General features: G+C 58.5%; 1 protein-coding gene across 7 annotated transcripts in view; it reads left to right on the forward strand.

The window, feature by feature from the left end:
* The window catches only part of UHMK1 (U2AF homology motif kinase 1), a 62401-nt gene that overhangs the window by 38604 nt on the left and 11127 nt on the right, over positions 1 to 12670 (forward strand). For 2 of the 7 annotated variants that reach the window (XM_059854818.1, XM_059854821.1), the window contains exons 10-12: positions 447 to 596; positions 5503 to 5770; positions 5864 to 8013. In XM_059854818.1, coding sequence (XP_059710801.1) covers positions 447 to 596; positions 5503 to 5770; positions 5864 to 6356 — 911 coding nt within the window. In that variant the 3' untranslated portion in view covers positions 6357 to 8013. Of the gene's footprint in view, positions 1 to 446; positions 3463 to 5502; positions 5771 to 5863; positions 8014 to 8519; positions 8867 to 10095; positions 10389 to 12670 lie in introns of those variants that run through there. The other 5 variants (XM_059854815.1, XM_059854817.1, XM_059854816.1 and 2 more) reach the window with 4 other exon arrangements.

The raw sequence follows: 12670 nt of genomic DNA on the forward strand, positions 1-12670 counted from the left end.
GGGATATTTGTGCCATTCTGGCCTGGCTTGTGCGTGTGCATGCATGCAGCATGGGAAGGGGCTGGGGAGGGCTGTATGGACAGGTAGTCACCTACCTCCATCAGCTGTATGTCTGCTTTCACCAGAGGCTGCATGCTCCAGGCCAGCTCCGTACCTGCCCAAGAGCCCCTATCTGACCTTCCTCTCCAACAGATGTGTCCATCAGCTCTCTGCAGGAGCTGGGCTAGAAGATAGTTAACTTCTTGTCCTGGAGAACTGGCCCTTTGCTGGTCAGCAGCAGCTCCTGGCATTAGTGACACCAAATAAGCCCCTCAAAACAGCAGGAGTGGAGAGGTTGATACCCAAATGACCCCAGACTGTCCTCCTCTGGCCAGTGTGCAGCCAGCTGTGTCGGCCAGGGGATGCCCAGGCACGCTGGGCCTCTTAGCCGCGCCCTTCTCTTGCAGCAGGCTCCCAGGACAGTCTGCTGGAGATCACCTTCCGCTCCAACGCCCTCCCCGTGCTCTGCGACCCGACCACCCCACAGCCCGAGGACACCCACCCGCCGTCGCTGGGCCCCAGCTCGGCCTTCCCCAGCTCCATGGGCAGCCCCATAGGTAGGAACGACTGTCTGGTGAAGCTGGAGTGCTACCGCTTCCTGCCCGACTCGGGGCCGCCCGCCCCGGAGCCAGCCCTGGGCAGCCTGGAGCTCATCAAGTTCCGCGAGTCGGGCATCGCCTCCGAGTACGAGTCCAACACGGACGAGAGCGAGGAGCGCGACTCCTGGTCCCAGGAGGAACCGCCGCGCCTGCTCCACGTCCAGCCCAGGCAGGACCTGGGCGACAGCCTGGAGGACGAGATCGCGGTCTAGGGGTCAGCAGGAGGTGGTGCAGAGCAGCCAGGACCTGCTGGAGCTGGGAAGGACCCTGGCTGCAGCCCCATGGCCCTGGCAGGGATGGCACAGCCCAGAGAGGGGGGAGAAGGGAGCAGGAGGATTCCAGCGCCCAGTCGGGAGTGTCTGGAGGGGAGGATGGAGCTGTGCCCGGTGCCGGGTGTGCTGTGCTCCGGCACGCATGGGCTTGTGTGCTGAGCTGCAGCATCCCTGCTCTGCAGCAGACAGAGCTGACAGCTCCTTGTGCTCCCCCCTGGCCTCGTCTCCCTTCAAACTGTGTGTCAAGGTCAGGCAGAGGTAAGGGACTTCTGCTGGATTAGCCTCTGCTGCTGCTGGGGAAGCAGAAAAGCAGAGGAGAGGTTTTGCTGTAGGAACGGGAGAGCAGTCTAGGGCAGTGAGCAGGAACAAGAGGGACTGAGGGGGCAGCTCCAAGGTGGTGAGCAAGGACAGAGCAGCTGGTCTGGCTCTCTGCATGGTGGGCAGGGTGGCTGACAAGTACAGGCCCATGCTAAATGAAGGTTGGTGATGGTGCACTGTCAGAGTTGGTCTGTGAGTGAGAAGTGAGGCACTGAAGGACAGTGGCGAGGAGCCTGGAAAGGTTTTGAAGGGGTGAGGTGAGGTTGCACAGGCTGGCCAGGTGCAGGTAGTGGTTGGCAGGGGGATGTGGCACTTTCAGGACAGGTTTATCTATGCCAATGCAGGTGGAGGGCGTGTAGGCAGAGTCCGCTCCTCTGCCAGGCAGTGGAGCAGAGAGGAAGGCTCAGCGTGGTGTGGAGCAGGGAGCCAGGGCATGCAGCATTAAGCTGTGGAGTGTCCTCCCCCTCATCACCTAATCCTTTGGCTCCTTGGCACAGCTGCCAGGTTTGAAAGCCTTTTTCATGCTCTCAAGTCACATTTTCGAGCACTTCTGATCACCACAAACTGCCTGCTTTGCTTTATAGACAAACCCTCCCATTTCCAAGCAGTTGTTTTGCCCCAGACCAAGGCTGGGAGCTGCAGTGCTGGCATTGGCATCTTCAGGGATGAGCACACTTCCAGCCCTCAGTGGAGAGTGAACTGCTGGTGTCTGCAGGGGTGCTTCATCACACCTCTGGTTTGCACCCTCTGAAAAAGTGAATCCAGGATCTCAGGGGTCCCCCACCAGCCCTCGAGAGACTTATGGCTGAAAGCCATCTGTGGGGGCCTCCAAGGGATCCAGAGCTTGTTCCTTTTCTGCAAACACTTTTATCACCTGCCTGGTGCTGAGCCTCTAAGTGGCCAAGATTGGAAGGGGTATGAACCAAAGTCCTTATGTCCACCCTGCTTCATGTGGAAGCACTCGATGAGGTGGGGATTTGGCACAGTTGTCTTCCTCCCCATCCTCCCTCCTATCCTGCTTCTGCTTTGCTTTGTTGCTTCCTTGCTGCTCTCATCCTTGCCAGCTCTGTCTCTGCTCAATCTGCCTGCAACTTACCCCTGGCTGACAACACCTCTTGCTCTCCTTCAGGGCTTAGCCTGGTTGCTGAGGAAAGTCCGTCACTTCTCTCTGCCCTGGTCCCCTTGGGACTGAGAGCTGCTGAGGAGTGTGTGTATGAGACCGCCGGGGTCAGCACAAGCTGTGCTGTGCACCCTCCACCACACGACAGGACCGGGTGGACTTGAGGAGACAGAGGGTCTAGTGGCAAGGAAAGAAGGACATGTTTCAGTGTCCCCAGCAGCGCCCCGGTGTCCAGGGGAGCTCTGCACCAGCCACAGAGCAGGCAGAGGGAGAGAGGGTGCTGTTTGGTATGTGGAGCTCCTGTCCTCTAGGCACCACTGCCTTCATATGCCCTGTCCCATATGGCTGTGGGGACAGCTGTGTGCCAGCCCCTCTGCTGGGGACCCGGCATGCCACTGGCAGCTCGCAGCAGTTGAAGGTGAAAGCAAGGGGTGTGAGGTTGGTCCAGCTAGGAGGAAGAGGTGGGCATGCACAGCATGCACAAGGCATGGTACTTCCAGGGTAGGACAGGGATTTCCATGGGGGCAGAGATCGTTCAGGGGAAGGAACGGCAGGAGCTCACTGTACACATGGGGCAGATGAAGGGAGAGCCTAAAAGGAGCAGCAGCAGGCCAGCAGTCTCTTCCAGGCTGGGTTGCCTCAGGAAGCAGGTGGGGGGAGCCATCTCCTGAGCCAGTGCTCCAGTCCATCCCTGCTGCACACACGGAGCTCAGGCCGTGTCTTGTGAGGGGCTGTCAGGACCAGATGTGGCCTCAGGCTCCTGCCCCATGCTCTGCCCACAGGGGACAGGGGCAGGTGCCCCACAGGCCATGGGGGTGCTGCCGGGGCCGGGTGGGATCCTGCCAGCCTCATGCTGCACCGTGGGTGTACACATGTAAATGACCCCTCCTAAGTCAGTGCTGCCTCCAAGACTCCTCTCTAGCCTCTCACTTTTGTTATGGACCTTGGCAGGGGTTTTATAGCTATATTTTTTGTCCTTTCTTTTCCTACAACTGTCATATTACTAACTGTTGAATCTATCTAGGAAGCCAATCTGTCAATGTAAGTGCACTTAACCCTTGGGTGTTGTCATTAGTCAACTGGCTTTTGCTAAATAAATCTTTCTATTTCTCAAGGCTTTCTGTTGTCTCTTTCTTCTCACTGACTTTCTCTTTCTGTGCTTCCTGCCCTCTCCATGCTGGGTGCCAGCACCAGCAGTGGCATCCTCTGGCCTTGCAGAGACCCCCTCCAACCTAAGCTCCCTCTCCTGTGGGACCCCTGCTTGTGGTGCTAGCCACAGGATGCCCACGAGAGCAAGGTGCCCAGAATGTTGCTAGGATTAGAGGTGTTTCAGTCTCGCCCTTCAGCCACTCCACAGCACAGGCTTGTCTCAGGGCTGATCCAACAGCTGCAGGGTGCCAGGGGCTTCCTGGCATCTGCAGAACTCCCCACAGAGATGCTAATCGGCACTTCCAGAGGCTCGGGAAATTTTTGGCAGCTGGAGAAGGAAAAATAGGGAAGAGCCTCTCTTAAAGGATGGCAGAAGTGTTGTGTAGGCAAAAGCAGGACGCCGGCAGGAGCTGAGTGCTCCTGAAACAATTGATTGTGCAGCAGTGATGGAGCAGTGCCCTCCCGTGGCAGCCGCGTGGCTGCTTTGGCTGCACGGACACCCCGGGGCTGCAGCCTCCTGTGCCTTGAGCTCCTGCTCCCCCAGGACCTCGGGCTTGCAGTAGAACTCCTTGAAGCTGTAGCCCTGCTGGGAGCTGTGCTGGATCTGGGTCTTGAGAAGCCATGGTGTGGGGAAGATGGGGCAGCACAACGTGCACTGGTAGCCACGCTGGAGCAAAGGCTGGCGCTTAGAAGCAGTGAGTTTGTCCTGGACCATAATGCTGGCTCTGCTGCTGGCCAGCCTGGCCCTCTCAGGGGCTGGAAGTCATCTGAGGAGCCAGAAGAGAGCTCTTCAAGAGGTTGTGAGGCTGCTCACACTCCCGAGAGCTGGTGTCCAGGCTGGAGGAGAAGCTGCCCACGCGCTGCTGGGTGGCTCTCTTGGTGCAGATGAATAGCTGTAGGATGAACCCGAGGGCTGGTGGGTGCTGCAGGTGCAGGCAGGGAGCTCGCTGTTCAGCAGGACTGTGGGGCCACAGAATGCAGAGGAAGGGGCCTGCAGTGAGTTGGGGGTCCCTGTAAGAGTCCAGCCCACCACAAGGTTGGAGCAGTGCTGGGAACCCTTCCTCTCTGCCTGTGCCATGGGATGTGGAGGTGGTTGTCTCTGTCCCAGTATGTGTCCCCGGGATGCAGAGGTAGAGTGGGGCAGAGGATGCTGATGGGCAGCAAGGCCCCAGAACAGCGCCAGGCTCACCCAGGAACTAGCTGGAGCCATCACACAGACCCACTCTGACATGGAGGCAGCCACGGGAGTTTGAGCTGGCACTCCTGGGGTCAGCCCCCACAGCTTCAAGGACTCTTGCTAGGAAGACATAGTGGAGGAAGCCAGTGTAGCTCAGAGGTGGGGTTTGATTGCAGAGCCCTTTCCTCTGCAAGCACCTGCTGCCAGCCACCACAGAGACCCAGCCTGGGTTGAGCTGAGGGAGCCATGGTGGGGTGGGCAGTGCATAACCAGCACTGTGGGTGTCCCCAGAGAAGGCCCTGTGGCTTTACCAGGGTGTGGCTGACAAGGGACCCACCCCCATGTGAGTCCCATCTCTTCAGGTAGCATGACATCTCTGAGCAGGGGGTTGGCAGCATGCCTCACCTGGCAGTGTGGAAGGGACAGGCCTCTTCCCTTGCCATTCCCCTCGTGAATGCTTGCTTGCTCTCTCTTTTTCCACAACCTGCTTTCCAAGTTGCTTGGTGTCAGGTAAGAGAAGCTCTCGGTGTGTTGGCAGTGGGGCTGTGCCAGCGTGGGGCAGTGCCAGCGTGTTGGCAGTGCCAGCGTGTTGGCAGTGCCAGCGTGGGGCCCTGGGCTCACTTCTACCCTCTCTTGCCCCACAAGGTCCCCTGTGCATGCACTGCCCTGTGCAGCCCTGGCATAGCCTGGCTGCCCACAGCCTCTGCAGGGCTGTAGGAACATTCTCCCAGTCCCCAGAATTCTGTTCCCACGGTGCTGGTGGGCCGGCCCTGCTGGGATTCCCCTCCAGCCTGACTCACGCCATCTCTGTTCCCTTACCCCCTCCAGTGGACCAGAGCATGTTTGAGAACGCCAGCGCCGGCACGGCGCCCACGCCACGGGCACAGCACGTCCCCGCCGCGGCGGTCACCCTGCCCCAGGCCTGCCGGCCCGCTGGCAGCCAGCACCTCCGCAACCTGGGCAAGGCCGTGGGCGCCAAGGTGAACGACCTCCTGCGCCGCAGGGAGCCGGCCGGCCTGCCTGCCGTGGGAGCCATGGAGGTGAACGCCAGCGCGGGCGCTGTGCTGGGCACGGGACAGCCAGCTGCTGAGGATGGGTGAGTGTCCCTGCAGTGCGCACGCCGTGCCACTGGGACAGGCTGGAGGGGCCCAGCGTGGGGCTGTATGCAGCTGTCCCTCTGTGCTTGCAGGGCTGTGGGGCTGGAGGCCTTTCCCCGGCTGGAACCCCCGCCCCCCATCACCAAGAAACGGACACCGCGCGCCCTGAAGACCCCCCAGGACATGCTCATTGCTCCGCAGCCGCAGGGGACCGGCACGAGGAGTGGCACTGAGGAGCCTCCCCAGCCAGCCTCAGCTCACTCTGAGCCCACAGAGGAGCAGATGGGGATGGGGGACCCGTCTCCTCCAGAATGCCCTGGTGTCCTCAGTGTGAGGGGTGCCCTAGAGCCCAGCGGGGACCAGCCTACCAGTGCCTTACCCGTGCCCGACCTCATCCATAAGGGCCGCCAGGAGAGCCAGTGGCAAGTGGGTGAGAGGGCCACTGAGATGTCACCCAGCACAGAGAAGCCCTCACGGAGACCGGGGCTGGAGCGTGAGCCACCAGGGAGCACAGGGCAGCCAGAGCCACGTACCCCTGGCTGGGAGGTGGAGGGGGCCCATCCCGACCTACTGTCCTTTGAGTAGCAGTGGGTAGCTGTGACAGGGGTGCCATGGGGGCTGGCTCTCCCAAACTTGTCTCTCACTGCCACTTGCCTTTTTGGGGTGATTACTTTGGAAAGGGGGAAGCCTTGGAGTGGAACGAGCCATTTGCTGCCCAGTGTGGGCTCTGGGGAGCCATGACAACCTGCTTGTCCCCAGATTCCCAGGAGGGGCACATGCCTGTCCTGCCATGGCTTCTGCAGCCCCATTCTGGCCCCCTATTCACCCTGGTCAGTGCTAAGCTCCTGTCCTGCCACAGTGCCACTGCCACCCTGTCTGCAGCCAGGAGCCTTGCTGAACTGGGAACCAAGGGGGTGCGTGGGGGTAGAAGCGCCAGCCTGCCCCAAACCCCCTTGGCTCTGCTGGAGTGAGCATCCTGTGAGCACCCCACAAGCACCACACACTTTCTGCACTGGCTGCCTTGGTCCAGATGATTTCCCAGCTTACACCGTGTGCTTGCTGAGATAGCCCATCCTGGGGTACCAGCAGGCTCACCCGGCCCTGATGCCAATGAACCAGGACAGCAGATGTGTCCAGGGCCTTCTCCAGGTGCTGACCTCGTGGTGTTACTCTGCTGAGTGCCATCTCCTTGCAGTGGAGCCCCCCAGATGCAGTAGTCCTGGGCTCTGGCAAGGTGCAAGGCTGAGTACCTGGGACTGCACAGCTGCTGGCCGGTGGGCTCTGGCAGGGAGCTGAGCTCTCTGTGAGACCCTCTTCCAGCTCCTGCTTGTTTCCTGGTCTTGTCCCAGCCACCGTGAACAGAGCTGTCCAGGCAGGCAGCCCTCTCCATGTGAGTCAGTGTCACTGCTCCCCTTTATTTCCTGGGACAGTGGTCTCTGTGAGACTGGGACACAAAGCCGCGTGGTCCTCTGATACTGCTGTATGAGTGTTTCACCATGGATTACAGGAGGGATGAGCCAGCCTGGGGACATTTCTTTCAATGCAAAGCAGCAGCTGTCAGATGGAACTTTTTGCTTAGAGCTTTTATGTGCATCCTCACCACAAAGGTTGTTTTCAGAGGAAAAGCTCTGAAGCCCCAGGCTGGGTTGGAGGAACCCAGGAGCTCATGGATGGGCCTGCTCACAGCTCCTTCTGGGCCACATAGGGTGGTTGGGCCGAAGAAATGTCTTCCACCACCCAAAGCCATGCTATCCTGCTGAGGGAAGGAAGCTGTGAGCGTGGATCCTGCTGTCCTGGGAGCAGCCACCCATGTCCTTGCCGTTGGTGTGGTGATGCCACGGTGGCACTGGGGCCCTGCAGCTCTCTGCTCTGGGAAAGCCCTGCTCAAGAGTGGAGGGGTGCAGAGGTGCACAGTTGCACAGAGGCCATGTTCAGTGCTGAGGTGTCACACCCCCTGACAATATGCTCACGCCGTGCACGGCCACCTCCACCCTTCGATACCGGGGTGTGTGTGTGCTGCCCAGGTCTGCACTGCAGTGTGGGTGTTGATGGAAACCAGGACTTGCAGCCCCTCTCTGAAGAACCAGTGTCTTCAATTGCTGTGACCCCAAGGGAACCTTCCCCTTGAGGGTTGTCACTCACAGCCAGTCCAGTCCCTCTATTTATGTTGTCAGGGTGCGTGTGTGTGGTTTGGGACAAGAGATGCAGATTGCACAATAAATTGTTTTTTCTTTTGTACCTACTGATGTGTGGCATTCCCTTGATGGGAGAGGACACCCTGCTCGACCCTGGGGCCATCCTGGTGGGGAGCCAGGGGGCGGAGGGGGAGTTTGGTGGTGTCCAGACTGGGATGGAGAACGTGGCTGCCCTGCTGTGCTTGGCCGGGGCACAAGGGCCGGATCCCGGGGGTGCTGCGGTAATGGGAGCCCGCCGGTGTCCGGGCTCAGGGGACAGAACTCCGAGGCTGTGGAGGGTACAGGAGCCCGGGCTGAGGGTACTAGGGAGCCGGGACCCGGGCGGAAGCCCTGGTTGGTGTCTGGGCTGAGGGCGTGCGAACGCGGGAGCGCAGAGGGCGCCGGACTCCGCCCGTCCCGGGCAGAGGGCACGGCACCCGGCCGTACCGAGGGCGCAGCTCGCTCCCGGGCCCAGGGCCCCGCCCTGCCGGGGCGGCGCCGCCGCCGTGCCGCCCCGCTTCCGGTGTCATGGCGGCCGGAGCGCGGCGGCGGCAGGCGCCGGGGCCGGGGCCGGTGCCGGGTCAGCGGCGGGGCCGCGGCGGGACGGCGATGTGAGGCGGGACGGGGCCATGTCGGGGTGCGCGTGGGGCGCGGCGCCGCCGCTGCTGGAGGCGCTGGGCCGGCTGTGGGAGGTACAGGCGCCTCTGGGCAGCGGCTCCTCGGCCTCGGTGTACCGGGTGCGCTGCTGCGGGGACCCCCGGGCCCCCCCCGGCGCCGTCAAGGAGTTCGTGCCGCCCCCGGGGCCGCGGCCCGGGCCCGCCCGCCGCCCCGGCGCCCGCCCGCCCGCCGCGGACTGCGCCGAGTACGGGTTCCGCAAGGAGCGCGCCGCGCTCGAGCAGCTCCGCGGGCACCGCAACATCGGTAACGGCACCCCGGCACCCCCTCCCCGATCCCCAAACACCTCTGCTCGGGCACCCTCTGTCCCTAGAGCACCCCTCAGGGCACTCTCCCCCTGCCAAACCGGTGTCTTCCCTCGCAGCCAGGGAAGAGAACTCCAGCTGCTTTGGGAGTACGGGCAGCCTCGCCCCCAAACGCATCCCCGGGCCAATGTGCCCCTCGGTTTGGCACCCCTCGGGGGGCAGATTTGAGGCCCCCTAGCCTGGACATCCCAAAGCAGCTTCCCTGCAGTGGGTGCTCCTGGGTACCCCACCCCTTCCCTGGGTGGGTGCTCTGCAGGTGACATCCCCAGGGTGTCTTCCCTCGCAGCCAGGGAAGAGAGCTCCAGCTGCTTTGGGAATACGGGCAGCCTCGCCCCCAAACGCATCCCCGGGCCAATGTGCCCCTCGGTTTGGCACCCCTCGGAGGGCAGATTTGAGGGCCCCTAGCCTGGACATCCCAAAGCAGCTTCCCTGCAGTGGGTGCTCCTGGGTACCCCACCCCTTCCCTGGGTGGGTGCTCTGCAGGTGACATCCCCAGGGTGGCCAGGAGAGATGGGCAGTGTGGGTCCCTGCAGGCAGGGCACCCTGGAGTCCTCCTTTGGGCTGGGTGCCAGATCCCCAGCAAGGCCTGGGTTCCCTGCGAGGCAGCCGTGGGACCGTGTGTTCCCACTGTGCCACAGCTCCAGGAACGCCTTGCTGGGTGGGAATGAGACTGGGAAGAGAGGCGGTCTGTGTGTGAGAGGTGATTGCTGGAAGTGCCAAAGTTCACCCACCACTGATATTTTTTGTCGGCGTGAAATGCTTTTTAATGCCATAGTGTTCCTGGACACCCAGACAGCACATGGGTTCCCACTCTGCAAAGTTTGTCTGTCACGGGGTGAGATTGACAGGTCTCTAAAGAGTGGCACTGTGTCCAGTTTGCCCACTGGGATGTGCTTATCCATGTCCCAGAGACTGTCCTTCTGAGCAGGAGCACTCAGCCCCATCATTTTAGCAGAGCCTGGGGAGTGTTGTGAGATCAGCCTGTCCTCTGAAGCTCGTAGGGGTGAAATGGCTGCTTTTCCCTTGCTTCTTCCTCCCTGGTTCTCCCTCTCTCCGAACATCACCCGTTACAAAACACCCGAGCTGCCTGCCGCAGCTCTTGTGGTGTGGAGCAGTGAAGGTGCTGGCTGCGAGCTCGTTACCGATGCCTGTCCCCGTGTCTCGTTGTAGTGACACTCTATGGCGTGTTCACCAACCACTACTCTGCCAATGGCCCGTCTCGCTGTCTGCTCCTGGAGCTGCTGGACATCAGCGTGTCCGAGCTGCTGCTGCACTCTAGCAACCAGGGCTGCTCCATGTGGATGATCCAGCACTGCGCCCGAGATGTCCTGGAAGCCCTGGCTTTCCTGCACCACAAAGGCTATGTGCACGCAGACCTCAAGCCACGCAACATCCTGTGGAGTGCAGAGGAGGAGTGCTTTAAGCTCATTGACTTTGGACTTAGCTTCAAAGAGGGGAATCAGGTTTGGAATGTGCTACTCTTGAGGCAAGAGGGCTCTGTGTTGAGTTGTGTTGAGGGCTCTGTGGTGTTTTCCAAGTGACCTGATCAGACTAGGAGCTGAGCTGGTGCTGAGGGTTAATTGGAAAGGCTGAAATGATGTCTGCCCCAGACACTGAACCTGTGTTTCCATTCTGCTTCCATGTCTCTGGTTTCTGTTCACGTCTAAGCCTTTGTGCTACAAATTCCAATGTTAATGATGCCCTGAGAAAAGTGGTGTCTCAGCTTCCTGGAAAGTTTGCTAGTTTTTATGTGGTCAGATGAGTGGGAGCACTTAGAAATGTAGAATTCCCTTTTATCGTCCCTTACCATGTGTTGTAGTAATCCAGGCTTTGCCATCAGCCTCCCTAGCCAAGTGTGTTATCTCTGGCAGTGTCCTTGTGCTTGCCTTTAATTTCTCCCTATCTTGAGCAGCCTCCCTTCCTCAGGAAGTCTGGATGTTTCTTTCCCACATGTATGAAAAAAGTCCATGGTCTGGTCCTGGGTGGGCAGTGTCTGTTGTACTCTTTGTTCCATTTGCTGGTCTCCTGCTCAGTCTCCTTGCTGTCACTTTTGTTTTGGTGATACTGAGTTGTTTGTCCTTGCCCATTTTACTCTCTTCCATGGCTTCTGATGGAAGCAGAGAGCCTCAGGAGGTTCTGCTGTTGGCTTAATAGATCTTCCTTTCACTCCTCCCTCTCTCAGTAGCAGCCTGTGAGGAGTCTCAGTAACGTTTTTCCATCAGGTAACCTTGTAGCACACTTGCCTTTAATCACTGGATGATAGATGGTAATTTTTTCTGTGCCTTCCTACAGTGTCCTGGTTGTCCCTATTGCATGCACTTTACCCACTTAGCAGTTTTAAATTTATATACTTTTTTACTGGTTTACCTGGTATTGACAGCACAGCCCACTGATTGTGAATGTCAGAGGGTTGTGTGGGTGACCTGTCTCTGAATTCTTTGGTACAGGCGTTGTTTTTAATGTTTGGACTTCTTAATTCCCCCGTGTTGTCTTCAGTTATCCCACATTCTTGGCTGAGTTTCTGGTGGTAATCTGTTGCTGTCTATCAGCAAAATACACACTCCTGGTGTCCTGTGTCTGATGCAGGTATTTTTATTTAATTCAGGTCTGTGTTTTGCTGCTTGCTGTGCGAGCTGCCTCATAATAGTTGATGGGGTGTTTTATTTGCTTCCGTGGTTTCTTCCAATCTGCTTTCTTTGGGCTGAGTTTCCTTTGCCCTTTCTCAAAACCACACTTTTTGTATGGGTGAACCTTCTGACCTTGCTTTGAATGTGCACCAGGTACCAGTGTCCCGTCCCCACCCCTGCCTTGGGCTGCAGCCTGCATGATAATTTCCTTATCTGAGCCAAAGACCATGCTACTTTTATTTATGACAGCCCTGCCAAGCTTATTCTTACACAAAATTTCCTGCCATTGCTGTTTAACAGGGAATGGTTGTACACAGAGCAAGGTCTCAACCACTTACAGCTCTCAAAATACTTCAGGTGGTAGGAGTGAAATTCCCTCTCTCTCTTTTTGCTGGTGCCATTGATCACAGTGTTTTCTCTATCTCTAAACGTTGTTTGGGGGCCTGCCAAGTTGCTGCTATTGCCATGCTGGAGGTTCTGCTCCCTACTGATAGGAGGAGGGACAAGGATGAGCAGTTTGTGTATCATTTTTAAGTTCATAAACCACTTTTGAGCTCTGTTGCTGGAAGATGTCTTCTGTAAACTTTATTTTCAGTCAGAGAACCACATAATCTTGGTCTGAATATATTCTCATGGTAAGAATTCCTAATCCTATGCCTTATCCAGGAGGAAGTAGGCTTGCATATTCTTCTGCCATTCCTTGTGTTGCATCAGTGTGTCTAAAATGAGCCCCCATATGTTAAAAAGACCCAGCATGCAGTTTGTCTTTGGACACTTAGAAGACTTGGCTGACAAAGCCACAGCTGACTGAGCAGGTATTGCCTGAAAGCAGGAGGCTGGACTGGAGCCTTCAGAGCAGCCCCTCCAGCCAGTACTTGTGTGATTCTGTAATTCCCGAATTTCTTCGGAGCAGGCAGCGTGTGGGCATTTCCTCTCACTGTGCCAGCCACGGCAGCTGGGCAGGTACTGATTGTGCAGCATTTGAGGCTTCAAGGGGAGATGGAAGAGGTGCATGGGAAGTGCCACTGATGATTTCCTTGTCTGAGCATTTCAGCTGCTTGCTTCCAGAGAACATCAGTGCCTGAACAGTGGCAGCAGCTCCTGGTGCTCAGATGGGG

The sequence above is a fragment of the Haemorhous mexicanus genome, chromosome 9, assembly GCF_027477595.1.
Source record: "Haemorhous mexicanus isolate bHaeMex1 chromosome 9, bHaeMex1.pri, whole genome shotgun sequence".
Lineage (NCBI taxonomy): Eukaryota > Metazoa > Chordata > Aves > Passeriformes > Fringillidae > Haemorhous > Haemorhous mexicanus.